Here is a 26,053-nt window from a genome sequence, read left to right on the forward strand (position 1 = left end):
ACGGCTGTGTGCGCATCTATACGGGATTAAACAAAGAAGCAGCCAGGTCAACCCTCACCACACTCCTCTCCTCTCTACAGTGTAGACACAGAGCTGCTCAGAGGAGACAAGCAAGCCACGTTTATTAAAACCTAGTGGATATTTTCATTGTTTTGCGCTCTGCATTTCCCCTCCATCTTATTTGAGCTTTTGTCTCTCTCCTATTGGCTGTTTTTTTTTTTTTTTGTGTGAGTGTGTGTGTATGTCTGCATACAGATACTCCAAAATCATACATATATTTTTTTATATAATTGTTAGATTTTTTTGTAGTTTTTTTTTATTATTAGACACTTAAATTTGCAGTGTTGCTTCACCGATGTTGTTGTTGTTGTGGTTGTTGTAATAATAATTATTATTGTTGTAATTGTTGATATGAAAAAATGAATGCTTCTTATTTGTTTAATTCTCTGTCTCAACACTCAGCTGTTGGAGCTCAGTCCCTGTCTTCTATGGTCGCCTCTCACTATACCACCACCCCCCCATCACACACACACACACACACACACCCCCCTTCTCTCTCTCATTGTTTTGTTTCTTGTCTTCCTCTTCCAGCTGAGGGAAGCCCCTCTTCCGGAGACCGTCTCCCCCTCCGCCTCCTCTGACCGGCCGCCGCAGGCGCCGCGAGTCCGTCCCAATGAAGGAGCCAGATGCCATCAAGCTCTTCATCGGCCAGATCCCCAGAAACCTGGAGGAGAAGGACCTGAAGCCCATCTTTGAGCAGTTCGGCAAGATCTACGAACTGACGGTCATCAAGGACAAGTACACGGGCATGCACAAAGGTAAATCAAGCAAGGGCGGCACAATGCTATCGAACGGGCAGTCTCAAGGGGAGAGCGGAGAGACGAGGGGGACGGGGAGATGAGGGGGGGGGGTGGGCGAAGAGGCCGTTAGCAGGGGATGGGTTCTCCGTGGCGTAGCTATTTGTGTGGTGAAATCTAATAAGTTTATAAATACATGGGCGCACACGGCGGATGGTTTTCCGCCAACGTTACCAGAGTTGAGTGACCTTTTGTGTGACGCTCTAGAGCAGATTCATAGGGAGTTCTTTGGGAATCTGATTGATCTGTGGTGTAGGAGTTGTCGGAGGTGCTGAAGAGGACTGCTGGAATATATATAGCTTTCATTAGTTCAGGTGTGCACAGTTTAAACGAGGGAAATAAATATCTAATGTTCTCCATTTTCTGTTCTGTCCCCTGCCAACAGGATGTGCGTTCTTGACGTACTGTGCCAGAGAGTCTGCCTTGAAGGCCCAGAATGCATTGCACGAGCAGAAAACATTGCCAGGGGTGAGTGGCTTCTCATAATCTGCTATACAGTTCGTGTCAAAGCTTAATCGCAACAAGCGAGGCCATGGAATGCCCCTTATAGTCCATAAAAAAAAACAAAACATGAAAACATCTCCTCAATGTCCTGCAGAGTGTGCAGCTCCAGAGCGTTAACTTTAATGCTGTAGGTTGTTGAGTTGAATGGCAGCAAATAGGACGTACTGTTGGAAGGTGGGGGGGGGGGTGGGGGGCAGGGATGCTGTGGAAGTCTTTGCCAACCAACCAGACTCTAATTAGGGATGTAGGAGGAGCATAATCCCTGAGAAGGCATGCGTGATCGTGGCACTCTCTCTGAAGTTGTTGATTAGCTAACTTGCTCGACCATCTGTTCTATCCGCGCAATAACGAGCAACCTGCAAATGCGAAAAACCTTCAAACTCGCGTCCCCCCCACTTAAAGCCCTCCCTCCCTTATGCTCTGTCTCAACTCAACCCCTATTCCCTTATTCATCATCCCACTGGCTAAAGGAACATGGCGGTGACTGTTTGGCTTGTGGCCTTCCAGACCAACATTAAGGGTCCTGGAAGACGGGGAGGTTTGGAATACTCCAGTGATTTTCACCTTCCTAACAATAGTGGAGATGTCCTTGCATTTGAAGAACCATTTAACCTATATATATATATATATATATATATATATATATATATATATATATATATATATATATATATATAATATATAATATAATATAATATTTTTTAAGCAGATAACCCATTAAGTCAAAGCCCACTTACAGTAGAAGCCAGCTGGCAGCCACTGAAGCAACTGGCGGTTGGCTTCCATTCGAGGAAGAGGCGGTGGATGGTTCTGTAGTATTCTGGAGTGTTCCTGTAATAGGACTGTGCTCTCTCAGCCAGAGGCCGCTACCCTCAGCTTCCCGCTACATTGTGTTCCAGTAGGTTAGGAGCAGGCAATGAAGACCAGGAGGAGGGCATTTGCTCGTTCCCTCAAATTGGATTTGAGCAAATGTAATCGGCACGAGGGGGAAGCGGAGTGGGAGAATGTCCACGTGCCGTTCCTGAGCGATAAAGGAAGCGATTGGGTTGTGATTTGCATACATTGGACCGGCAGATGCCGTGAGCCTGCCGAGATTTACAGAGGAGGGTAGAGTCAGAGAAGTGGGGGATTACAGATGAGCACATTATGGACAGCCAACTGTTTGTAGAGCTTGTAGACTGACTAATGGAGGGATGTAGATAGCATCTGAGCATTGATGTCTGAATTCTAGCACAGCGTAGGGTAGTTTTTCTTGGATTGAGCCAGCAGATGTACTTTAGTGCTGGGCCGTACTGGTCAAATTCAGCTTCCCTTTTTTTTCAACTAGCTCACTGTATTGGGCGATATTACATTTCCATTATTGGCATCAGTGTACCTCACTTGAGTGTTGGTACTTCATGCTAAAAAATTGCCTTACACACCTGATCAAGCTTATTGTGCTGTTTTCTCCTCTTAAAATGACACCAAAGAGACCCTCTCACAGTCCTGTGACTGTTCATCAGAAGGGTGACTTATGATTCATGTAGTTTCTATGGATTTTGTGGCCTGTTCTTTCCAAACAGTCAGAAAAAGCACTGGACCTGATGTTTTTTTAGTTGTTTAACAAATGACTAAATCAGTATCAATCGTGTGTGTGTGTGTGTGTGTGTGTGTGTGTATACGTGCCCTGCTAGAGACCCTGTAGCTCCATTCCAAATCTCATTATTAGCATGACAGTAGTCTGACCTTCATGACCTTTCAAAGAGTCTGGTGGGCACCCTCCCCCTCCTTTAAATCCTCTCTCTCTCTCAATCCCTCCATCCTTCTAAATTGTCCACCCTCATCACCTAAGTCAACCCCCTGCTTTCTGTGTTACAATAAAAACCACATTATTAAGACCCCCCCCCCAACACTAAACAGCAGTCTCTCTCTCTCACTCTCTCTCTCACTCTCTCGCACACACCCCAGCTGTGTGGCATTATTACCGGCTGACAGCACCTGCCTCTTGGAGTAGGCCACACCCCCCTGCTTTGTCAGTCATATAGAGTCGCCATGACAATGCGCCTCGCTGAGTGTTGAGAGTGTGCATGACTCAGGTAGGGACTGTAAGCCGGATGGGTAAACGACAACGACAACAACAACAACAACAACAAAAAAAAGCATGAGTCATCCATCTTTAACCTGCCTTTTAATTCCTTTCCCTCTCCTCCTCTATCTGCCTCTCGTGCACACGCTCTCTCTCTCTCGCTCTCTCTCTCTCTCTCTCGCTCTCTCTCGTGCTCTCTTTCTCTCTCGAACTCTCAGTTCTTTCAGGCAGGTTTCAGACTCATGTATATACATTGAAGCGCTTAGCCAACCACCCTGGGAGCGTTTAGTCAAGAGCCCTGGGAATAGATGGGGAAGAAAGGGGGAGAGAAAACCAAGAGAGTGAGTGAGTGAGTGAGCGAGCGAGTAAGGGAGGGGAGGAACAGATGGTATAGTTGGAGTGGCACCTGGCCCTATGTTTAATTTCAGGTGAGAGGCACACAGATTGTGGACAGAGAGAGAGAGAGAGAGGAGAGGAACTGGACAAAGGGAAGAGGAGGAGGAGGGGTGAAGCTCTGTCCCTCGTTCTCTCGCCGTTCTCCTCTCCTTTCCTCGTCTCCCCCTCTTATCTTCAGCCCATCTCTGCTATCTCTCGTTCCCTGGATCCAGTTGCCATCCCAACGTGTTTGCGTAGCTCTGTTGGTCACGGCACAACAAAACGGCAGGCGGCATTTGAAACACAATCGGGCGCGTACGCACACACACACACACACACACACACACACACACACACACAATCCTCAAATGCATCGTGGTAGACTGACATTTGGGTTATATCAGTGCTTTTCTCTTACCGGCTGCATCTGTGATTGCTGCTGTTTTCAATGCAGTTAAGTCTTATTTAAAATGGCAAAGGATTCTACATTGTAATGATAAAGGTTGGCTTACAAAACTTGAGAACAAATAATAATGGAAAGTATTTATTATTATTATTATTATTATTATTATTATTATTGTTGGTTTCACTTCCATTGGAAGGTACTCTGAAGCTCTTACCGATGATCTGATGAAGTGTTAACAGACTATCAGGTGAAGTTGTATAGAGTTAGGTTTAGGTTTTGGATTGAAGCTCTATTTAAGAGTTAAGGGTGAGGTGAAGGGTTAGAGTAAGTCAATTAACATGATATTCATATTCTACTTATACATTCTAATGCAATAACTACAGTTTACTACCTTCAAGAAACAAGAAAGACAGACATTAAATGTGGTGGGTGCAATAGTCGATTTAACAAGAGGTGACCAAACTTTTGCATTTAACTAAACCCAATTAAAAGAAAGTTGGACTAGACAAGACCAGGCACCCACATTCACTATGCACTAAAAACGCACCCACGTTGACTGTAAGCACACGTGCTCGAGACAGTGGGCACCGTCATCGCTCTGGCACCTGGGGAGCAAGTGAGCGTGAAGGGCCTTGCTCAATTGCCCAACAGTGACCGCTTGCCAAGCTCAGGTATATTTCTACTGAGACACAGGATTGCCTAAGCTAAGGGTTTGGTGGTTGGGTTAGGGGTGGGCATCATGAAAATGTGGTGGTGTTTTGGTCATGGCTCCCTGCGTTTGTGTTTGTAGGTGTGTATGTGTGTGTGTGTGTGTGTGTGTGTGTGTGTGTGTGTGTCTCTGACTGTTGCTCTTACGGTGGCCGGTGAGGGTGCATGGAATGGCACTGTGTTGTCTCCTGATTGGTGTTTTTGACACTACTGTATCATTTGCCTTTATAGGCCATTTATCACGTATTACAAGCACAATACTGCTGTCATTACATCACCTTTTTGCTGTGCTGCAGTTATAGAAAGGCCTTCGTTGTTTAAGTTAGGGAACATTATTACAATCAGAACTGATTTATCCAGGCCCCTCTCTGTGGTTGGTCAGAATGCTCACAGCACACAATGAAACACTTGGACACTACTGTGACGTAGCTACTTCAAAGGCAGGTGCCACAATAACAGTCAGCGGTAATGTATAGGGTGAATGAATGGACTCTGGTTCTGCTGGTAGACCAGAAACCCGTTTACAAACTCCAGCAGAGCCATGGTTCTCATCAGCATCTGCCTCAATTAACATTTAACAGTGTTAGCATGCTCATAGGTCAGTCCGCTCATGGACGGCTCTGCTAGTAAGGTCAGTTTAACTGTGTCTGTGCGTGTGTGTGTGTGTGTGTGTGTGTGTGTGTGTGTGTGTGTGTGTGTGTGTGTGTGTATGCACGCACATGCACAAGCGCTGCGATGTCTATGTGGTTGAGAGCGTATGTGACATGCTTTTGTTGTGGGGGAAGGGAGGGCAGGTGTTTTGATTGAAAGAGGGGGGATGCTGTGTGTGTGTGTGTGTGTGTGTGTGTGTGTGTGTTTTGTAGATAAGAGCAGACAGTTGTAGTGTGTGTGTTTTTTTTTTTTGTTTTTTTTGTTTTTTTTTATTTATAATCCTTTTTATATAAGACATCATTAGTGATACCATATATTCAGCCTGGGGGAATAAATATGTTAACTGTGTGTGTGTGTGTGTGTGTGTGTGTGTGTGTGTGTGTGTGTGTGTGTGTGTGTGTGTCTGTGTGTGCACGTATGAACAGAAGTGCAAGAATGTTCTTTTGTGCAGAAATAGATATCATCGCAGTCATGCTACAGCCTGGCATCTGTCATGCAAATCTTCTTTAACTTTCAGTGGAAGTCAGTGGAAAAGGATTTTGTTCCGGTTCATTTCATTGCATTTCTATTGGTCCATTTATCCAAAATAAAAAATTATTTATATATAAACCTATTGTTAATATATAGAATGGATATTGTACTTCTGGAACAACAGCATGTTAGTTATTTATATATATATATATATATATATATAAACAAATGTCATTGTTACACTGCAAGAACTGTAAGATTAAGTGTACGTTGGTGTCAGTATCTATACTCACAGCGAGACAAGATGAGTCCATTGTTGGAATAAATGAGGGGTTGAAGGGTTGGAGAGAGGGAACGAGGGAGCGAGGTGAAAGGAGGTATAATTAAAGAGAAATTGGAGGGATAAGTGAAGAGGGAGTGGGGGGAAGGGAGGGGGGTGAATGAGTGAATGAATGAATGAAAATTTGACATAATGAGCTACGGGTGGTGGGGGGGAGGGGCAAGGCCGTGTGTGTGTGTGTGTCGGGCGGGGGGGGGGCTGGCTTTGGATGAGGGAGAACATCTATCAGCTTAAACTCAGACATCTGTTAGGGTGTATGTGTGTGTGTGTGTGTGTGTACGTGGTCTTTGATGATTAAAGTCAGTAAAAGTAGAACTTAATCAGATATAGACATGCATCCAGAGGGGCAGCAAGATTTATTTATTCTTAAGTGAAAGACCCCTTTTTTCCCTCCCAAGAACACAATAATTGTTGTAATAGGTCTTCGGAAACAACGTGTCCTTGTGTTCTAGCAACCAGAGACCAGGAAATTAATACAATAATGAAATCAAATGAGGCTTAAATATCCGCACAACCAAACCATTCAGTCCAGTTGGGTTTCCTTTACTGGACTTAGTGTTTCAGCGGTGGGGAGGACAGGGTTGGGGGTCCTCTCATCATCTTGGACAGCATTTCTTTTCTTTCTTATTTGAGAAAGTTAACAGAAATGCACTTAGTTAGGAACCTGCCAAAGCAAGCAGCATTTGGACCGGAATTAACATTAATAATGCCTTCTGTCAAGATGCGAGCCTAGAAATGAGTCACGTCCGGTTGGCACATGATGAGGTTATTAATCACACGCTTCTGCAGTATCGTCCCTTTGCGCCTTTTGATTGATAGTTTAGTCGTACTCTATTTATTTTCTCGAACAGATCGCTCCCGCCAAGATCCTGCCCGGCTCTCGTCCGTCAGAGACGGTCCACTTTTACGAAGTGTCCGTGATCAATAATACATGATATCCAGCGAATGATGAAGCGGCTGTGGGGAATTAAAGCAGGTTAACTTTTTCGGCCTTCTCGTTTAAATGTGCATGGAGGCCATTCGTCTTTTGTTTTGGACGTGTTGGGGGGAGGAGGGGGGGGGGGGGGATTAGCATTAGCTCTTTTCTTTGAGAAATGGAGTTAGAAAAAAGGTTTTAATCATGGATATGAACAAAAGGGAAGTGCAGATGAACTACAAAGACTGGAGCTGGTTAAAGACCCCCCCCCCCCAACACTTGTTACATTTTAACCTAGCTTAAATTTATGACCTGTTAGCACCACTTTAGTCACTTGTTTACAAAATGTTGTTCAGCATGGTCGGAGATCCGTTACCATTCACAACCTCTCTTTTGTTTTTGGTTTATTTGTCGAATTGAACAGTCTGTTTTAGTTGATGTGGCTGATATATGCTAGTGCCCTCTGTTTTGATTGGCTGCTCTGTATCCTGGCATGTTCATAAAGCAGTCCAGGCTGAAACACCCCTTGCTGTAGGCTGAAAAGGCAGATAAGATGAGTGCAGTGGTTTTTGTAACTGCTTATTCTCCATATGTGTCTGGGCCGAGAAGGTAACCCTCAAATATAACCCTGTTGGCATCAATGCCTTCATATAAAAATGATGATTGGCATAATTCATTTCTTTATTTATCGTACTCACTCATAGTAGCGCACTTCAAACGCAGTTTGCGGAACCAAAGAGGGCCAGATCTATTCTGTTGAAGCCCATGGGTGTTTTTTTTTGCCGTCCTGTGGATCATTGGGACAGATGTAACACTCCAGTATTACACCTTTGGGTCTTTGACAGTACGCATTAAGCTCTGGATTTATGATTGCAGTGTTACGTGCTAGCCTTCACCCACCGCTAGTCAAACTGAAGTCCGAGCTCTCTGAGAAACAGACAAACGAGCAGCTCCCAAATCCATCTTTTGGTGCTCATCAAGGACTAATTGGCATTAATGCGAGGGACTTATGTGATCTTTGTCACATTCTCTTCTTGTTTCCCCTTCAGTCTCATTGATTATTGGGGACGGGCACCTTTTGGGAAAGGCTAATTGATTTCAGGTCATTGACCGGTTCGAGCATTAACTTGTCTTCTGGGATTTTGTGGCTCGTGCATAGAGAGTGAGGTGACTTCACTTTCACATTCACACGCTGGTACCAAAATCCTAGTCCAGTGCTTAAAATCGGACAGATCTTTTACATTTGACAGATATTTGAAACTCAGGCGACGTGTTTATGCAGTGCCACAGGGTCACTGTGTCAAAATATCTGCATTTTCATTTTTTTTATTCTTTTTAAGTCCATAAAAAAATGGTTTTCATTATGATAATCCAGGTGCATGTCCCAATCGTCATATGGACGACATTAGAGATTGGGCCCACAGTTCCTGTGTCTGTCCATCCCTAATTAATGTGTTTGTGTATTGGGTCCATATTGTGTAGCTGTAATGCAGTGCAGGGGTGGTATTGATTTGATTGATCACTGTCAAATGTATTATGGGTTATTTCCAGATGGATCACTGTGTATTAAGCATTTAATGAGCCTGTTGTTCATCAGAAGCAGGTTCAGGTTTGCAGAAACAGTAGCGTATCTTGTTGGAGCAGGACTGTTTGGTCCCGTTCCAATAAAACTCCACGCAGTGTATCTCTGACAGTGTGGCACCAGGGACAGCGCTGCTGAATGCAATAAAGCGTCATCATTTAATCCTTACTATCGATCAGTACTACTAAACCTAAAAATCAATGTTGTTGTGACGCCGCTACCAGTATACCAGTACAGATGACATATCGCCCAGTACTACCCTAATGTGTGTGTGTCATTCAGTTTCCTTTGTTTTGCTTCCTTCTTTTGCTGCTCTATTGTTTAAAGCATTAAAGGGGAATTCATTGATCAAATGAAGATCACTGAATATGTGTAGCTAATCTTTGTGTGTTTGTTGGTGGGGGTGGGGGGGGGGCTCTCTTTGTGGCAGTAGAGATGTCAGGAAAAGGGAGTAGCGTACACACACAGAACAAGGATTGGAGAAAGAAAGAGAGAGAGAGAGAGAGAGAGAGAGAGAGACATTGGGGGTTGGGTGGCAGGTTGATTACGGTCGCGGGTCCTGTTGCCAGGAGACGGCTGGGACGAGAGATGCTGGGTTGCTAGGGAACGGCAGCGATGCAATGCGTGGCAATTGGTTGGAAAGAGAAAGGCGAGAGTGAGAATTAGGCTTTTGTCGACACACACTTGCACACATGCACACAAAGACTCCCAAGTCAACATGAATTTACACATTGTGGCAAGTAGCAGGGTGACACACATGCCTGCCAGTTCCCTCACACGTTCATATATGCACCACTGTGTGCTGACAGTAGGAGCTCTGGCTGTGTGTGCATGCTACAGTGATGATGTGCATTTAGACAGACTGTTTATTATCTGCAGAATCATTTCACCGAACCGTACTGCGTTCCAGCTTCAGTTCAGCGAAGCACCATGTCCGCCTTACACAGGCTCACCTCATGGCTGGCAATTCCCTGATGGCGATTATAATTTCCATATAATTACCAACTGGACTAGCTGCTAATATTACTGAATAATTAATAATGATGACTATATTCTACACGGACTGCACTGAGCTAGACGTGAGCAATTTGACGATATTTTATTGTTATCATTAGTGCTGTTAAGGATCAAATCCAGTGAATTGGGATCGCTACCTGTCCAGGCATATTTATCCTAATCCCTTAAAGCAATTGAATGAACAGCAGCAAATTTAGAACCACATTTGCCATAAAGTCACTAGGGCTGGAAAATGAAACTAAGCTGACGTTCAGAAGCGGTGTAAATTCTGTTAGTACCTTCACTACCTAACATGGAGGAGAACTCCCAGTGCCTCGTGCATCTTCTAGAACTGCTCATTAGTCGCCCTCGAGGTAAAAACCTTCATTAATCGCAATATTGATTGAGGTCATATCGCCCAGTACTAGTGGGGATGTACTGGAGTAAATGATTAACCATTCCAAGTGCCAATATTGGAATACTGGATTCACTATCCAGGTGTTGGAAGCAAAGGTCTAGAACAAAAGCATGTCAAATGGCAATTTTATGTTTGAACAGGACTGTATAATGTAATAGCATCCGACTCTGTGCTGGTTAGTAGTGCTGGCTATTTAGTTTTACTATAGGCAGAAGGCTCCGTTAATTGCGTGACATGAAAAAAAAAACCTTTTTTTCCCCTTTGAACAAAATAATGTGCTAAAATTGAGTTCTAGAGTCCCATGTTACCTTTTACCAGACATTTGCAGCCTGTGTTTTTTTTCCCAAAAATAAAAACTGATATTGCATTTGTTTTTTTACTGCAATAAGTATTGCGATAGTAAAAAAAATCCAGGATTTTTCACCAGAAGTTCATTATTTAAAAATGTCACGACATTTAAGAGTGGACTCTTGTGTGTCCAGGCTTGGAGTGAAATATTTGATATTTAGCAGATATCTACCAAAAGCAGGTCATGGAAAAATTGAGAACAGTGCAAATTTTTATTTCATATGATTTGACATTGCACCTGACACTGGACGTCCTGACTGTTGCCCTGAAATCAAAACATGAAGCACACTAGTGGCTCGTGCATTACACTAGTACTTTTCTATTATATTCTATTCTACCTTCTATTAGCCAACATGTGACATGACATCCAACAGCTACTCTAAAGTCAGCAGTAAAGACATATGTGGAACATGCAGCAAATAAACTGGAGCATGGAAAGTAGGAGCTAACTGACTTGGGCACTGTGAGTCATGCTCGATGACGCTAGGGCAGTTTGATGTGCGGCACAGCAGCGTTCAGCTACACAGTGAGCGCACACACACACACACACACACACACACACACACACGGAAAAAAAGAAATGCACGTTTCGGCCGTATTCGAAATGGTAAATCGGGCAGCTTGCGTGTTCTGAAAACAGGTAGTCTGCTGATTCTGATCCTGTGTTGGGTTGATGAGTTGATGTTGTGTTTGTACTGAATTTAATACAGGGCAGCGTTTCCTGTTGTACTCGTCTCCTGTTGTAACTCGCCACAGATTAGAAAAGGTGCCGGATATCAGCGCGTATTTAAATTCACACTGTATTCAGGAATATTCATTCGTTTTTTTGTCCGAAGCTAGGACGTGTGTGTGTGTGTGTGTGTGTGTGTGTGTGTGTGTGTGTGTGTGTGTGTGTGTGTGTGTTCTGAGTCATTGCCCTTTGGAGTGCACCCTTTCGACTGAGTGCTTCATGTGCATCAGAAACAAAAGAAACAGAGTGACATGTTTTACTATTACTGTGTGTGTGTGTGTGTGTGTGTGTGTGTGTGTGTGTGCGCGCGCATGCATGTATCTTACACACAAGAGCAGTTGGCAGTTTATAAATGAAGTGACCGTAGCAGTCTGTGTATTGTAAGGGATTTGTATTAAGTGCGTTTGTGTGTGTGTGTGTGAGAGAGAGAGAGAGAGAGAGAGAGATGTAGGCCTAGCAAACCTTAGGTCATAGAGTGTGTCATGATTTGGCATCCAGCCTTTGGAGGTCAGCGGGATGTGTGTGTGTGTGTGTGTAGCATGGGGGCAGGGGGAAGTAATGTGATTTGATTGAATAATCTATGGATTTAATATCCCATAATCCTAGTCAAATCTCCTGCCGTAGGACACAGGAGAGATTAAGTATGTGTGTGTGTGTGTGTACGTGTTTATGATTTGTGGCAGTGAACACGGCAGTGTGTGTACGAGTGGCAGCCTGGAAGCGGTCTGTTAATGTTACAAACACTCCATCTCCGGCGCTCTGTGCGGGAGTGTATGTGCCTGTTGACAGTTAATGGCTTGTGCATCTTCAGTCATTAAGAGCTGTGTGTGTGTGTGTGTGCGCATTAACCATATGTACACTTTGAGATGTAAAGTGTGTGTGTGTGTGTGTGTGTGTGTGTGTGTGTGTGTGTGTGTGTGTGTTTGAGCCAACAGGTTACTCTGAGGCAGTGAAGTCTTTTTCTCTCTCTTTTTATATCTGTTTTCTTTTTCCGTTCTCTCTCTCTCTCTCTCTCTCTCTCTCTCTCTCTCTCTCTCTCTCTCTCTCTCTCTCTCTCTCTCTCTCTCTCTCTCTCCTCTCTCACTCATCCAATTTCCTGTCTTTCATTTATCTTTCACCTTCGCTCCTCTTGCTGCCCTGTTTTGATTCTCTCTCTCTCTCTCTCTCTCTCTCTCTCTCTCTCTCTCTCTCTCTCTCTCTTCCCTTCTCTCTCTCTCTCTCTCTCTCTCTCTCTCTCTCTCTCTCTCTCTCTCTCATCCCTCCCCCTGTTGTCCAGGGCAACCTTGTTTACCTGCTGGAGAGCTCGGCTCCCTGTTGTCATGGCGACCGCAGTCTGGTTGCCGTGCCGACCTGAAGTGGCAGTGCCATGACGCTCTCTGTTTCTCTCCTTTTCTCCGTCTTTCTCTCTATCTCTCTCTCTCTCACTCACATTCATCCTTTTGTACCCTCTCTCTCTCTCTCTCTCTCTCTCTCTCTCTCTCTCTCTCTCTCTCTCTTTCTGTCTTTTTTTTTTTTTCCTTTTTTTTTCCCCCTCCTCCCAACCACTCCATCCCTTCCTCCTCTCTTCATCATCTCGGAAGCTGGTCGTCGGCACAAAAGAGCAGCTCTCGAAATTATCAGTGAATTTCAATTTGAAAGATGGCGCTGAATCAAAAGCGCTAATATTGGTTTTAAATGGAGCCGCCTGTTCCAGATAGCCACGGCGGCCGCTCTGGTTTTGTTTTGCTGGGGGGCGTGGGCTTTCTCAGTGGTGACCAGCGTGAGCAGAACCCCCCCCCCCCCCTTTTTGAGATCATCTGTGTGTGAGATCAGCTCGTCCCACGTTATTTCTCGCACAAAGCCCAGCTGAGAAATGGCAGCTTTGTAGTAACAACACTGAAACGCTCCAGAGGCTTCAGGCCCTCAGCGCCTTTGTAGGCTGCAGCTCTCGGCTACAGAATCGCAAAAGTAATTTTCCCGACACGTGACTGGCCATTTAACCAGCACGGAGCCGGAATGATGTGGCGCAGGCCTTACTAATAGGCCCCTGAATAGCTGCTGTAGCCCTCTCAGAACTGTAGCATCTGATGTTAATGCAGCTCCAGAGGTGCAGCAGCTGACTTTAAAGGCCGCAGACCCCCCATCAGAACTGACCCCGAGGCAAACCCACCGAGGTGCGGTGAAATGTTACAGTGGCGCAGATGACTGAAGTAATCAATCCAACATCCTTCATTAGTCACAGTGATGAATGGCCCTCTGGGTATTTGACCTGTGTGTGTGTGTGTTAATTAATGTGTAATTTAAAAGGATTTCTGCCTGTGCGAATACGAAAAAATCTTTTTCCTCTCTTTCTCCCTCTCTTATATATACACATATATATATATATGGACAAAAGTATTGGGACACATCTGTTAATCATTGGATTTTCATTCCATCCTTTTGTGAATAGGTGAATAAAATCAAGCACCTGGCCAGGCACCATTACAACAAGTCAGTTGGTGGACCTTCTTTCCTCAACCATGAGTAGTATTATTACAAAATGAAAGCATTATGGAACCACAACAACTCAGCCATGAAGTGACAGACCACGTAAAGTTACTATAAAGAGTGCTGAGGGGCACATGGCTCTGTGCTGACTCTGAGCTCCAAACCTTCTCTGGCATTAACATCAGCACATGGCCAAGCAGCTGATGCATTTGCTTTTATGTTTACATTTACATTTATGGCATTTAGCAGACGCCCTTATCCAGAGCGACTTACAAAAGTGCTTTGCTGTTTACCCAAGGATAACCACAGCTAGTTTGAATACTTGGATACCTCTAAGTTTAGACACTACTAAACACAAGTCAAGCATCAACATTACCTGTCTGACTGCATTGTGCCCACTGTAAAGTTTGGTGCAGGAGGGATAATGCTACGGGGTTCTATTTCAGGGGTTGGCCCCCTAGTTCCATCCAACGTCACTTTGTGGGGAGAGTTTGGGGAAGGTCCTTGTTATGTTCTAGCATGACTGTAAGGCCCTTCACCCTCTCTGCTCCCGGGGCACTGGAGTTGGCTGCCCACCGCTCTGGGTGTGTGTGTGCTCAATGCCCCTTGTTCACTACTGTGTGTGTGTGTATGTGTGTGTTCACTACCACAGATGGGTAAAATGCATAGGACACATTTTGCTGTACGTAGTACACTGACACATACATGCACATTTACCTTTAATAACAAATGGTGCTAGTATCATATGGGAGGGGGTTATTTGAGAGGTGTTGGCCCCATCACTGGAGATTGCGAGTTCAGTAAGCAGCTGCTTGGGGCTGGGAGTCAGGAGAACGCAGCTGGCCTCTAGAACACAGTGGCCCTCCCTCATCCCATCACTCAATGTGATGCTAGCTAAACAGGGGTGAAATTTTTTGAACCCACCCTTTCTGATGTTTAATATGATTCATTATTATGAAGGATTTGTTCCAGTAGTCTGTTGATGAGTGATGATGTGAATGATTCAATCCCTACCATCACCTGCTCCATAATTAGGCTGATCTTAGCTTAGCCTTCTATTGTCTTTCCTTCTCGTCCTGCCCCCCTCCCATCCTTCTCTTCTTCCTTCTATCCTTTCCTCTTTCTCGCCTCACTTTCTCTCCTATCCTGTTGTTCTTCTCTGCTCTCCTCTTTCACTCCCCCTCTCTCCTTTTCTTTAGTATATGAGCAATCAGAAGTAAGGGAGGAAGACAGGCAGTGGAGTGTGGAATTTGCTCCTGTAGTGTATTTTAAAGGGCTGTAGACCTCAGGCAATGTTTGTTTTCCTTTATGCAACTTGAGGGCGGGGAAAAAAGGCCTTGGTTTTTGTACATAATTAAATAGAATAAAAGTGAGAATTGGCATTTATTGCTCCTGGGCTCCCCCTACAGTCAGGATGTGCATGCATTTCTGGACTAGCTGAGAGATACAGCACTGGCACAGAAAGTGAGAGAAGCATGCGGACTGACGTAGTACAGTGATGTTACAGGATTGTAGGAGAATGTGACTCGACTGGGTTACGAAGCGCTCCACAGTTCTCGCGAGCGCTGTTCTGCGTTCCAAACCCGGAGTAGCAACGACAGAGAGACTGTTCTCCCTATTACAAGTCAGAGGAGCATCACAATGATTTTAAAGATGCTATTTTAAGGTAAAATGTTACATAGTGTTGCTTTAATACACAATTCTTTCTTTCTTATTGTCTATTTCCCCTCTCTCTCTCTCTCTCTCTCTCTCTCTTTCCCCCTCATGTCTCTTTTTTTTTCTCTCCTCCTCTCTTTTGCAAGCTCTGAATCTCTCACCATTTTAATCTGGTGAAGGGCTGTAAGCCAGATTAGCCGGCGAGCGCACTTAATCCCATCACTCCCTTAATCTAGCTTGTGTGTGTGTGTGTGTGTGTGTGTGTGTGTGTGTGTGTGTGTGTGTGTGTGTGTGTGCTTTTTTTCCTGGTGTTATCCGAACGAGGGAGAGAGAGAGAGGGGGAAAGAGAGAGGGATTAGCAGAGAGATGGAGGGGGAAAGAGAGAGAGACAGAGCACTAAAATGATGCATGATGTTTGTGAGTGGGTAAGAGGCAGGGTCTGTATAGCAGCCCAATGTGTGCTAAAGAAGGATGGAGAGAGTGTGAAAAAGGAGGAGCAGGACGCTGCAGATACGCAACACACTTTGGAACAGGAACACGGAGACAGATGGGCAGATCAAAAAATGTCTGCATCATCCCTCAAATATTCAGGCCGTGTTTGTGCGGTAGATCTCGCGCACACACACACACGGACACGGACACTGGGAGAGAGGATCAAGGATTGACATGTGAATTGTGTGTGTTTTGTGTGTTCCAGATGAACCGGCCCATTCAGGTGAAGCCAGCAGACAGCGAAGGCCGAGGAGGTAAGATACAGACGAAGCACAGCAGCTGATCAATCTCACACACACACACACACACACACACACACACCATCTTTCAGCCTGAAAAATGGCTGATGTCGGAACAACCAGCTGCACTACATTCAGAATCAAGAACTGAGTGACAAAAGAATCCGCACTGAAAAGCACAGAGGAAATGGGTTCACTATTCTGCGTGACATTAGTTTCACACAAACACAGATGGAGTTTATTAGAGAAAGCTGGCTGCTGCTCTCTAGTGGTCAAAACTAGAAAAGCAGCCAAAACAGCAGCACTGCTTTGTCTTTCTCTCTCGATCTCTCTCCCTCACTTTCTTTCTTTGGATTTTTGCCTAATTTCTCTCCAATTTAGTCATTTCCACTTCCCGCCCACTAGTCAGAATCCCCTCCATCGCACAGTGCTACCAGTGCTGGGAGGGTGAAGGCTACCATGTGCTTCCTCCAAGTCACGCGAAGCTCCACTGCATCTTTTCCAGCTGCTGCTAGAGCAGCATCACTCGCCAGCTGAACACGCCTGGAGGAGAACACTAACACTAACTTTTAACTTCTGTTACATCAGCTAACAAGCTCCCACACTGGCTAGCATTGTGCTGAGGGGATTGAACCCATGATGATGGGACAAACATCTGCATCAAAAATGTCTGCATCAGTCGGAAGCAGCAACCTCAAAGCCATTATTAAAAAAAACATATAAACATAAATCACAAGATTGCCCATCTTTTCTCTTCGGACTCTCCTTTCCCCTTCTCTCTCCCCTCACTGTCTCTCCCCTCTACCTCGCTCTCTCCCTCTTCAGACAGGAAGCTGTTTGTGGGCATGCTAGGGAAGCAGCAGTCGGACGCTGACGTGAGGAAGATGTTCGAGCCGTTCGGCAGTATAGAGGAGTGCACTGTGCTCCGAGGGCCAGACGGAGTCAGCAAAGGTCAGCAAGCGTTCAGCTCACACACACACACACACACACACACACACACACACACACACACACACACACACACACACACACTTCACTTCAGATCTACTGCATTATTTATGATTCCTACTATAAATATCTTTACAGGAGTGGTCAGCTGACTAGGCTGACATGTTTGCGTTAGTTTTGCACCGGAGCTACAAGGCTAATGTAGCTAAAACAATATAGCAGCCAGGTGTCCAAGCTGTGAAATGAACACAAGCAGCCAAACTTTTGCTCTCTTTAATTTCCCCAATTCCTCATTAGCGAGGGAAGCTATAGTTCGTGGTTCATGCTAGTGAACGTCTTAGGATGCACCTAGAACTTTTGAAAATATGAAATATGGAGTGAAACAAGTCTACATTGAATTCTTGAGTTCAGCAGTCTTTACAGCTCTGTCCAGAAATAGTGAAGCTATCTAAACCTGTTGTGAGCAACGGTGCATGATGCAACAGTTCAGTTTTTAGATGTTGGATACATTCTCCCCGACAAACACGCCGCCCTTCATCAAAACACAGTTAAACCAGCTGACAACAGACGAGGAGAAGCTAATCTGTGAGGTGGAGACAGCAGGGAATTTGCTGGTGCTGGAGAGTTTCAGGTAGTTGTGATCACTCTTTATTAGTTACCACTGATACCACTGTGTACCAATCGGTGCTTCTCGACCTGCGGTACGCAAAGCACCCGCACGCTGTTCACCAGTTAACTTGGTTAACTCGCTGCTCAGCAAGGAGAGCAGGAAGCCAGCACTTCTGAGGGGCATTTGATCATTAGACTTTAAACATGCACCCTTGAAAATACACCTGTAGACTGTTCTCAGAGGAAACGTAAAGATCTAGAGCAGCACAAAATCCACAATAAGGAACTTCCCCAGCGTCCCACCATGCTAACTCTCTGGGTAAGGCCTACACAATTGATGAAGATCTGGCAGGACCTAGACAGTAGAGCAGACGTGGCATATCCACACATATGAGTCTGCCAGTGAGGTGGTGTTTGAAGGTTAGGTGGTGCTTGGTGCTTAGCTGTTAAGAGGAGGTGTTGGTGTGCTTACTATGCTGTACAGTAAAATCAGTCCTCATCTTGTCACAGTGGGAAAGCATTTCAGTGATGAGTGTAAACAGAATCCGGTCAAAGTACCATAGATCCAGATACTCTCCAGATACAAAATACGTGTTAATGCCAGGTGTAAACAGGCCCCTAATGTCAAGATCACACAGAATACTAGCCTTCTACTAGACGTCCAGCTCCAGTGCAAATCTAAAGAAGTAAACCTCTTCATACAGCCAAGATGTCTTAGCCTTGTGGTGCTGGTCACACACAGCATCTGCACAGGCTGCAGTTTGATGGATGTGTGTGTGGAGGGGGGGGGGCTGGAACGGATGATGCGCTCGCTGTGGTAAATCATTAACAAGCTTCAGTGTTCCAGTGTTTGCTGTATGTAGGTCATAGGAAAGGTGTGACGTTCAGCACGATTTGGTAGCTCATTGTAATCTGGGTCTCATTGAATGAGAGGTCTTGCACGAGCGTACAGGCACTGTGGGTTGATGGACTTTTGTGATTTCCGGATGCGAACGAGACCAGAAAGCTGCCCTGCTCTTGCAGACGTCATTAGCGTGGGAGAGCGTTCTGTAGTAAGAGCTGGAGGGACTCATAGGGCTCCAAATTTGCATTCTAAGATTTTAGGCATGAGTTTCTGATATTAAATCATGAATCATTTATCATGAATAAAGCAACGCATAATAAAATCATTTGTAAAATTGTTAACGTTTCATAATGTGGCCTTCCGTTCATATGTGTATTAATGTATTATGACAGTTTTCAAAACACAAATGTTGCGTAAAAGTCCGTTCCAGCAGACAAGGCAATCGGCATGGAGTGAGCCATATGCTCCAATATTAATCAGTGTAGCCTCTCACATCCGTTGTACGCATCGGGGGCCATCGCAGCAGAAATGCGCATGTCAGGGGTCTATTTTTGATGTGGACTATATGGACAGAACTATCGGGACACCTTCTCAATTATTGTTTCTTCCCAAATTAACAGTATTAAAAACTTGTTGATCCTGCTTCTGTTGGAGTAACTTTCTCTACTGTCCAGGGAAGGCTTTCCACTAGATTATGGAGTGGCATTGCTATGAGGATTTGATTGCATTCAGCATTTGATTACAAGCAAGAGCATTAGTGAGGTCAGGATGTTGGATAATCACCACCCCACATCACCCCAGCTTCCCTACTAATCCCAAAAAAAAAAGGGGGGGGGGGGTTTATTACCCCTCTAGACCATGCCTGGCATTAGGCATGGTGGCAGTAGGTTTATGTTTATCTGCTCCAGAGAGTCCTATTCTATCAAGTACTTCTCTTCCTGGACTAGACTAAGCTATGTTAGTGTGCATTTGGACATCTGTGTCAGCAATGGGAGCGACTCAAAGTAGCTAAATGCAGTCATTAGAAAAGAGGTCCACAAACATTTGGACATATTGTGTACATGAAAAGACCAGATTCGATCTCCAGCTTTCCATTAATTCTGCTGTTTGTTAGTGTATATGACAGAGGTGAATTCCGCTGACAAAGCAAATAATGATGGCACGCTAGCGGCGGTTTTCCAAACAACACTCCGCCAACAAGTGCAGAGTGTCCCAGCTGGTATCAGAGTGATGGTCAGTAACCCACGCCTAGCTCAGTCCAGCAGGCTTTTGATCAGCATGTGTGTGGGAACAGCTCTGCTGGAACATTGCGTGTGGAGCTGCTAGCATGTATAGCTGTGAAGAGCTGTTTGAATAAGAGCTTCTGCTCTTCATAAATGTAAAGTGACTCAGTTCAGTCGAGTCTCAGAGGTATACCTATAGGAGAATGTAGTGTTAGGAGTCTTGCCCAAAGACTAGCGAGGTGTTCTTGCCTGAGCGGGTAATTGTATACCATTGTTGCTCCGTGGAGGGCAGTGGTGTTACCCACTACACTATACCAACTGTATTTCTGCATTGTGTGTGTGTATAAATGGAGTCGATGTCTGTGTGTTACAGGTTGTGCATTTGTGAAATACCAGAGCAACGCAGAGGCTCAGGCAGCCATCAGTGCTCTACATGGCAGCCGCACTCTACCGGTCAGTCAGTCTCTCTCTCACTCACTCACGCACAAACAAAAATACATACATACATACATACATACATACATACACGTATTATCACTGTGGCGCAAAAAAAACATAATTCTCCATTTTTGCTCTTGTGGAGTCCCACAAGGTTCTATTTTAGGGTCTGTTAAACTGACGTTATTTTTGACAGATTAATGAAGTGTGGGCCTGATTTAAACAGTTGGCATACAATTCAGAGTGAATCCCACAGTTCCGCCTACCAAAGCAAAGTAGCACAAAAGAATAGTGTCAGATTTAGCACTCAGTCGCACACAGATCAGCAGAATGAATGCTTTGTGTTTGCCTCACCCCCGTAATATTTCCTCTCAAGCACAACACTACCAGTATCTGTATTCAGCTGCACAGTGCTTTAAAGCTGAAGACCTTCTCTCTCCCTCCCTTTACTATCTCATCCAGGGGGCCTCTTCCAGCCTGGTGGTGAAGTTCGCAGACACAGAGAAGGAGAGGGGCATCAGGCGCATGCAGCAGGTCGCCTCTCAGCTGGGCGTCATCAGCCCCATGAGCCTCCATCTGGGGGCCTACAATGCTTACACACAAGCAGTGAGTACTAGAGTAATAACGTGGTACTGTAATACCGCTCAGCAATGCCTACACACATACAAGCTAGTGAGTACTAGCATGCTACCATACTAATATAACAGCCAGTGAGTACATGGAGTACTACTTGACAGTGCCCACACACAGGAAGGGATGGAGTGCCCCAACCCTGTACTCTGCTAACTGTATGCCTACAGAGTCTCTTACTAAAACACTAAAGTGCAGCATGTACTCACCCTGTCCTCACTAGTACCATGTTATAGCTGTAAGACGACAGAGACACTACTAATCTGTAGTGTAGCACCTTACAGTATTGACAGACAGGCAATGCGGTCCTTGTAGCATATTAGTACATAAAAATAGGTGTCTATCCACAAGCAGTACTAGCGCACTGGCCTTGTTCTAGATAGCCGTATGTTAAGTATGTTTGTGTACATTCACAGGCAGTACTGATCTGTACAAGAGACAGTGGTGTAACATGATACAGCGTCTACATTCAAAGTGGGGGTGTAGCAACGCATCAGAAAGTCTTGGTCTCATAACAAGGACATCCTAATATTTATGGTATCAGCAATCCACTCCTCCCAGCTCTAGTCTTATTATGAAACAGCAAGGCTAAAGTCATTATTTCGATTAATTCCTACAGATTATTGAATTATAAACCCAGTGTTGTGAAGGAAATCATGGGCTTATTGAACCGCTACACCCCTACTTCATAGCACTAATCGGTACGCCAATCTCACATCTTACAGAAGCTGCCCCTGCCCCTAGCTGAGCGCCTGTGCCCTAATAATATACTATAGTAGAAGCACAGCGAGTGCCCTAGGCAACATTTTAAAGTCCTGTTCTGTTCTCGTCTTCCTTCCCTCTTCAGCTTGTCCAGCAGCAGGCTTTAGTGGCTCAGTCTGCATACCTGTCTCCCGTGGCAACAGTTGCAGCAGTGCAGATGCAGCAGCTGGCCGCTCTGAACCCCAGCAGCATCATAGCCACACCCATCGCATCAATCACTCCTTCCTCAGGTGAGCTTGCCACTTTGATCACCCTGTGGCACAAATCTCCGGTCTGTCAGTCGAAAAGTAGTCAAAAGCACTTTGACTTCCATTGACCTGTGTTTTTTGTAATTGCCGTGCTAAAGGTACGAGCACTCCTCCAGCCATTGCTGCCACACCAGTGCCTGCTCTGCCTCCCCCAATCGCTGTCAACAGTTACCCGCCCGTGCCTGCCCCACCCAGTGGGCAATCAGCCTCTGAAACACTGTACACCAATGGAGTCCACCCTTATCAAGGTGAAGCTAAGGCCACTCTCTAACACTGACATTTACAGTCCAGCACATTGTTAACATATAACATTACTGTATGATTTTTTTTTATGTCTGGTTATGCCTTCTATTAACTATCTATCGGTGTGTGTGTGTGTGTGTCCGTTTTGTCGTTGGGTTTCTGTTTTCTGTGTCTAACAGCTCAGAGTCCTGCTTTGGACCCACTCCAGCAGGCATACACAGGCATGCAGCATTACACTGGTGAGGCGTACAGGCATATATATTTAAACAACACTGAATTAGAATGGGCATTGATATTATACAGTTATGGTTATTTTGCTGTTGTTGATATTCGTATAGGATGGTTCATTTGTTTATATATTCTAAATATTCTATATTAGAATATTTCTCATCCCTGACATAAGAGAACCCTATAACCAGCACTGTTTGTAAAGAGATTTTCTTAAGAAAATGAATATGATGGACTACACTTGCAGTTCAACGTTTTTCTGATGTTTCCCGCCGTGATTCCACCCACAGCAACATATCCTGCTGCTTATGGATTGGTGGGTCAGCCATTCCCTCATCAGCCCACCCTGGTTGCTCAGCAACCGCAGCAGCCACAGCAGCTGCAGCAGCGAGAAGGTAATGGTCACTTTCCATCCCTGTCCGCTAGGACCACAAACATCCTGGTTTCATTACTTACTCTCCTTCACGTCTGGAGAGGGGAGCCGTTTTCCTCCGTACCGCATGCTGGACTGTCTTACTCTATGAACGTAGCATTAAGAAAAGACGAACCTGTTTTACTGAGCCATAACGACTTGTCGTCTTGTTCTGCCAGGTCCAGAGGGCTGTAATATCTTCATCTATCACCTGCCTCAGGAGTTCACCGACTCTGAAATGCTGCAGATGTTTATCCCCTTCGGCAACGTCATCTCAGCCAAGGTTTTTGTGGACCGTGCGACCAATCAGAGCAAATGCTTTGGTGAGTCAGGGAGCATTTAGGAGGAACAGTTGATGAGATATAAAAGGCATATTCAGAAGACCTAACAAATATGACACAGTTCAGATGGATGTTAAGGGATGATACTGTTACAATCCTAAAAGTAAGAGAAGGGGAAATGTCTTTGCTTTTATACTGTGCAAAGGTCTTAAGCCATGGTCACATTAGGCTTTTGCAGTTGCACAAACCTTCTATCAATCCTTCTTAAAAAACCCACAATAAGAAAGATAATCACCATCTAATACCAACCCCGACTGATTATGTACCTGGCTGCCTCTCGCTTGTGTTGTATTTCGTAATCTGCATGAAAATATTTAAAATATAAATAATATATATATATATATAAAATAATGTTTCAATGTGTAATAAAGGCCGCAACTATCAGAATTTGTTTGGAAAAAGCCATGGTTGGTCATAAAGTGCAGAGACAGTACAGAGAGCGTCAAAAGTCATACAGCTCAGAGCCGCAGTGCTTTTGCACAGTGGTTGAGATTTCATCATAACATTTACAGCATTTATTGTTACAGCAATTTTTTCTTTTCTTTTCTTTTTTTTACTTGTAATGAAGACTCTACAGGATCTGTGTGTTTTGCCTCATGCTGTCGGACGGCATCCCCTCCCTTTTGCAGGTTTCGTTAGCTTCGACAACCCAGCCAGCGCTCAGACCGCCATCCAGGCAATGAATGGCTTTCAGATTGGCATGAAGAGACTAAAAGTGCAGCTGAAGAGGCCTAAAGATGCCAACCGTCCATACTGAGATGGCCAGGTGAGGATGAGATGGGGAGGAAATGGGGAGGGTTGTTAATCTATCTTAAAGTAAAAAGAGTAAAAAAAAAAAAAAATGGTTGTACATGGTTGTATATGCTTACAGTGTTTAACGTAAGTAAATTTGGCCCTTTTTCATAATGACCTGCCAACTGTGTAGCGTAAACAGGAAACGATGTCATTCATAGCCAAGTAACTGTGAATTAGACCTTAAAGAAATGCTTTGCTTTGCTTTACTTGAAGTGAAAGAGAAGCCAGGCAATAACCAGTTGATTAATTTTGACCTTTTCGTTTATTGTTTTTGTGCTGTGTCATTGTTCACTCTCCTGAAACCAAACAAACAAACAAACAAACAAAAGCTCATCCACACCCCAAGGCTGCCCCGTCCAATCATAACTCGTGTGGAGACCACGTCGCTATGGCTACGGTGGCCTAGCAACCAATAAAGCTCTCCCCTTCCTCTCACAGCGTTTGTTGTAAGTTGATTGGCCTGTGTTGGTTGCTGTGGCGATATATTCCTGCCTGTGATGGTTGCCATTAGCAGTTTTTGTTTTCTGGCCCTTTTGTCTTCTATCCTCCATGCTGAGAGTGCATGGCGGGTTACCGTGGTGACCATGGACTGTGTTTGGTGCGTTGTGACTTTCTCTTTTTGTTTTGTAAATACTGATCAATAACTGACGTTGCCATTTTTTGAAACTTTCTCAACTTGACGTAGCCTAACCTCCAATCGCTAATGGAAGCCAATCACGCCAAAGCGAACTCTAATTCCAGCTCTTAAAGCCACCTCCATTAGCTACCTCCAATGCTCTAGTGTTTGGACGCATTTTGTTTTTGATCAGTCTCCTCTGTGTTTTGTTTGGTCATGACTATTTCTTACAACTATTCCCATGCGTAGTCTGGTGGTGTTTTAGTTACTGTGACCGTGGGGGATCCAGTGTGGTTGTATTTGATCAAGAGAAAGTTTGTGCTAGTGGGTATGCTGTTTCGTGCAACGAGTGAGGGAATGAGTGACCACCTGAGTGAGCGCGAGAGTGAGTGAGCGAGCGAGTGAGGGAATGAGTGAGTGATGGAACCAATTCATCCACTATCTCTCAAACCTCTCACGTGAGGTTTGAGGTGACAGTTTGTGATTGTTATGGTGACATAAGTGACGCATTGTGCTGACCAAAGAACAGCATTCCTCTGTAGGAATTCTGGGTTTTGTAGCGAGAAAAAAAAAAAAACAACAACAACTAAACAAACAAAGAAACACACAACCTGCAGCCACGCCTTCCTCCTAAACTCTCCGCAGACCTTTCACGCAGACGTTCAGTTTCACGTGTCCACTCAACACGTCACTGATTGCTAGCTGGCTAGCCCAATCAATTCGAACGTACAGCCCAGAATTCCTATGGTGCATGTTGGAAATTTGTTTGCCTGCCAGAACTATTTGCCCCACTTGAAACAGCCACTAACACCTGAACACACCTTTTTTGACCATACACCCATTCACTGGCTTAGTACTTAAATTGCATGGACGTATGGTAAGCTCACTGCTACAATGCCCCACCAACACACCACGTTTATGACCTGTCCCCCTGCTCACGAGCCGCGAGTCATTTCCAGTGACCTAAACCTTGTTCTTTCTCTCTCTCCTTTGTCTCTCTTTCTCTCCCTCTCTCAGGTCAAACAAACAAAAGAGGACTGAAGAAGTTGGTTTGGAGAGAGTTAACAAAATACAAACAAACAAACAAACAAAAAACAAATATAAAAAACACACTTTTTTTTTTCCCTCAGCTGCAAATTACGGGACCAACTGCTCGTTTCAAAGACCTGATAGAAAGAAAATCAAAACAAATATATACGTTTAACAGATGAACCTAACCTGCCGCTCACGGCTCAGGTGAAAATAAAAAAGAAAGAAATAATAATAATAATAAAAAAAAGATTAATCTACATTTACAACCTCATCAGTATACAGTATATGACTGAGAACTATTTGTAGGCACATTCTGTACAGCTAGTCACTGGCTAAAACACTACCGATGCAACGTCACAGACTTGCACACTTGTTTCATGCACACTATTTTTCGAAAGTGTGTGTGTTTGTGTGTGTTTGTGTGTGTTTGGGTGTGTTTGGGTGTTTTTAGCGGTTTCGAGGCG

At 44.6% G+C, this 26,053-nt stretch overlaps 1 protein-coding gene across 3 annotated transcripts; it reads left to right on the top strand.

Moving 5' to 3' along the window:
- The first annotated feature begins 663 nt into the window (after nucleotides 1-663).
- Nucleotides 664-25,811, top strand: celf3a (cugbp, Elav-like family member 3a). Of its 3 annotated transcripts, XR_011979288.1 has the most exons (14): nucleotides 664-818; nucleotides 1,243-1,325; nucleotides 16,187-16,235; nucleotides 17,046-17,171; nucleotides 20,218-20,297; nucleotides 20,745-20,888; nucleotides 21,760-21,904; nucleotides 22,021-22,170; nucleotides 22,345-22,404; nucleotides 22,684-22,788; nucleotides 22,985-23,128; nucleotides 23,776-23,912; nucleotides 24,271-24,387; nucleotides 25,575-25,811. XR_011979288.1 is itself a non-coding variant. In XM_072675593.1 (13 exons), exons 1-12 carry the CDS (start codon nucleotides 674-676, stop codon nucleotides 23,901-23,903), a joined length of 1,359 nt encoding a protein of 452 aa, XP_072531694.1. In that variant the 5' UTR covers nucleotides 664-673; the 3' UTR covers nucleotides 23,904-23,912; nucleotides 25,575-25,811. The 3 variants fall into 3 exon arrangements, 2 of the variants coding, with proteins under 2 accessions (XP_072531694.1, XP_072531695.1); XM_072675593.1 differs by lacking the exon at nucleotides 24,271-24,387; XM_072675594.1 differs by lacking the exons at nucleotides 664-818; nucleotides 1,243-1,325; nucleotides 24,271-24,387 and adding an exon at nucleotides 11,225-11,277.
- The last annotated feature ends 242 nt before the right edge of the window (nucleotides 25,812-26,053 follow it).

Source organism: Salminus brasiliensis, chromosome 3 (genome assembly GCF_030463535.1).
Source record: "Salminus brasiliensis chromosome 3, fSalBra1.hap2, whole genome shotgun sequence".
Lineage (NCBI taxonomy): Eukaryota > Metazoa > Chordata > Actinopteri > Characiformes > Bryconidae > Salminus > Salminus brasiliensis.

Coding starts and splice junctions, on each gene's coding strand:
- celf3a (XM_072675593.1), top strand. CDS start 674: ATGAAGGAGCCAGATGCCATCAAGCTCTTCATCGGCCAGATCCCCAGA. Junction 22,789..22,984: donor GCAGCTGCAGCAGCGAGAAG/GTAATGGTCACT, acceptor TTGTTCTGCCAG/GTCCAGAGGGCTGTAATATC. Junction 23,129..23,775: donor CAATCAGAGCAAATGCTTTG/GTGAGTCAGGGA, acceptor TCCCTTTTGCAG/GTTTCGTTAGCTTCGACAAC.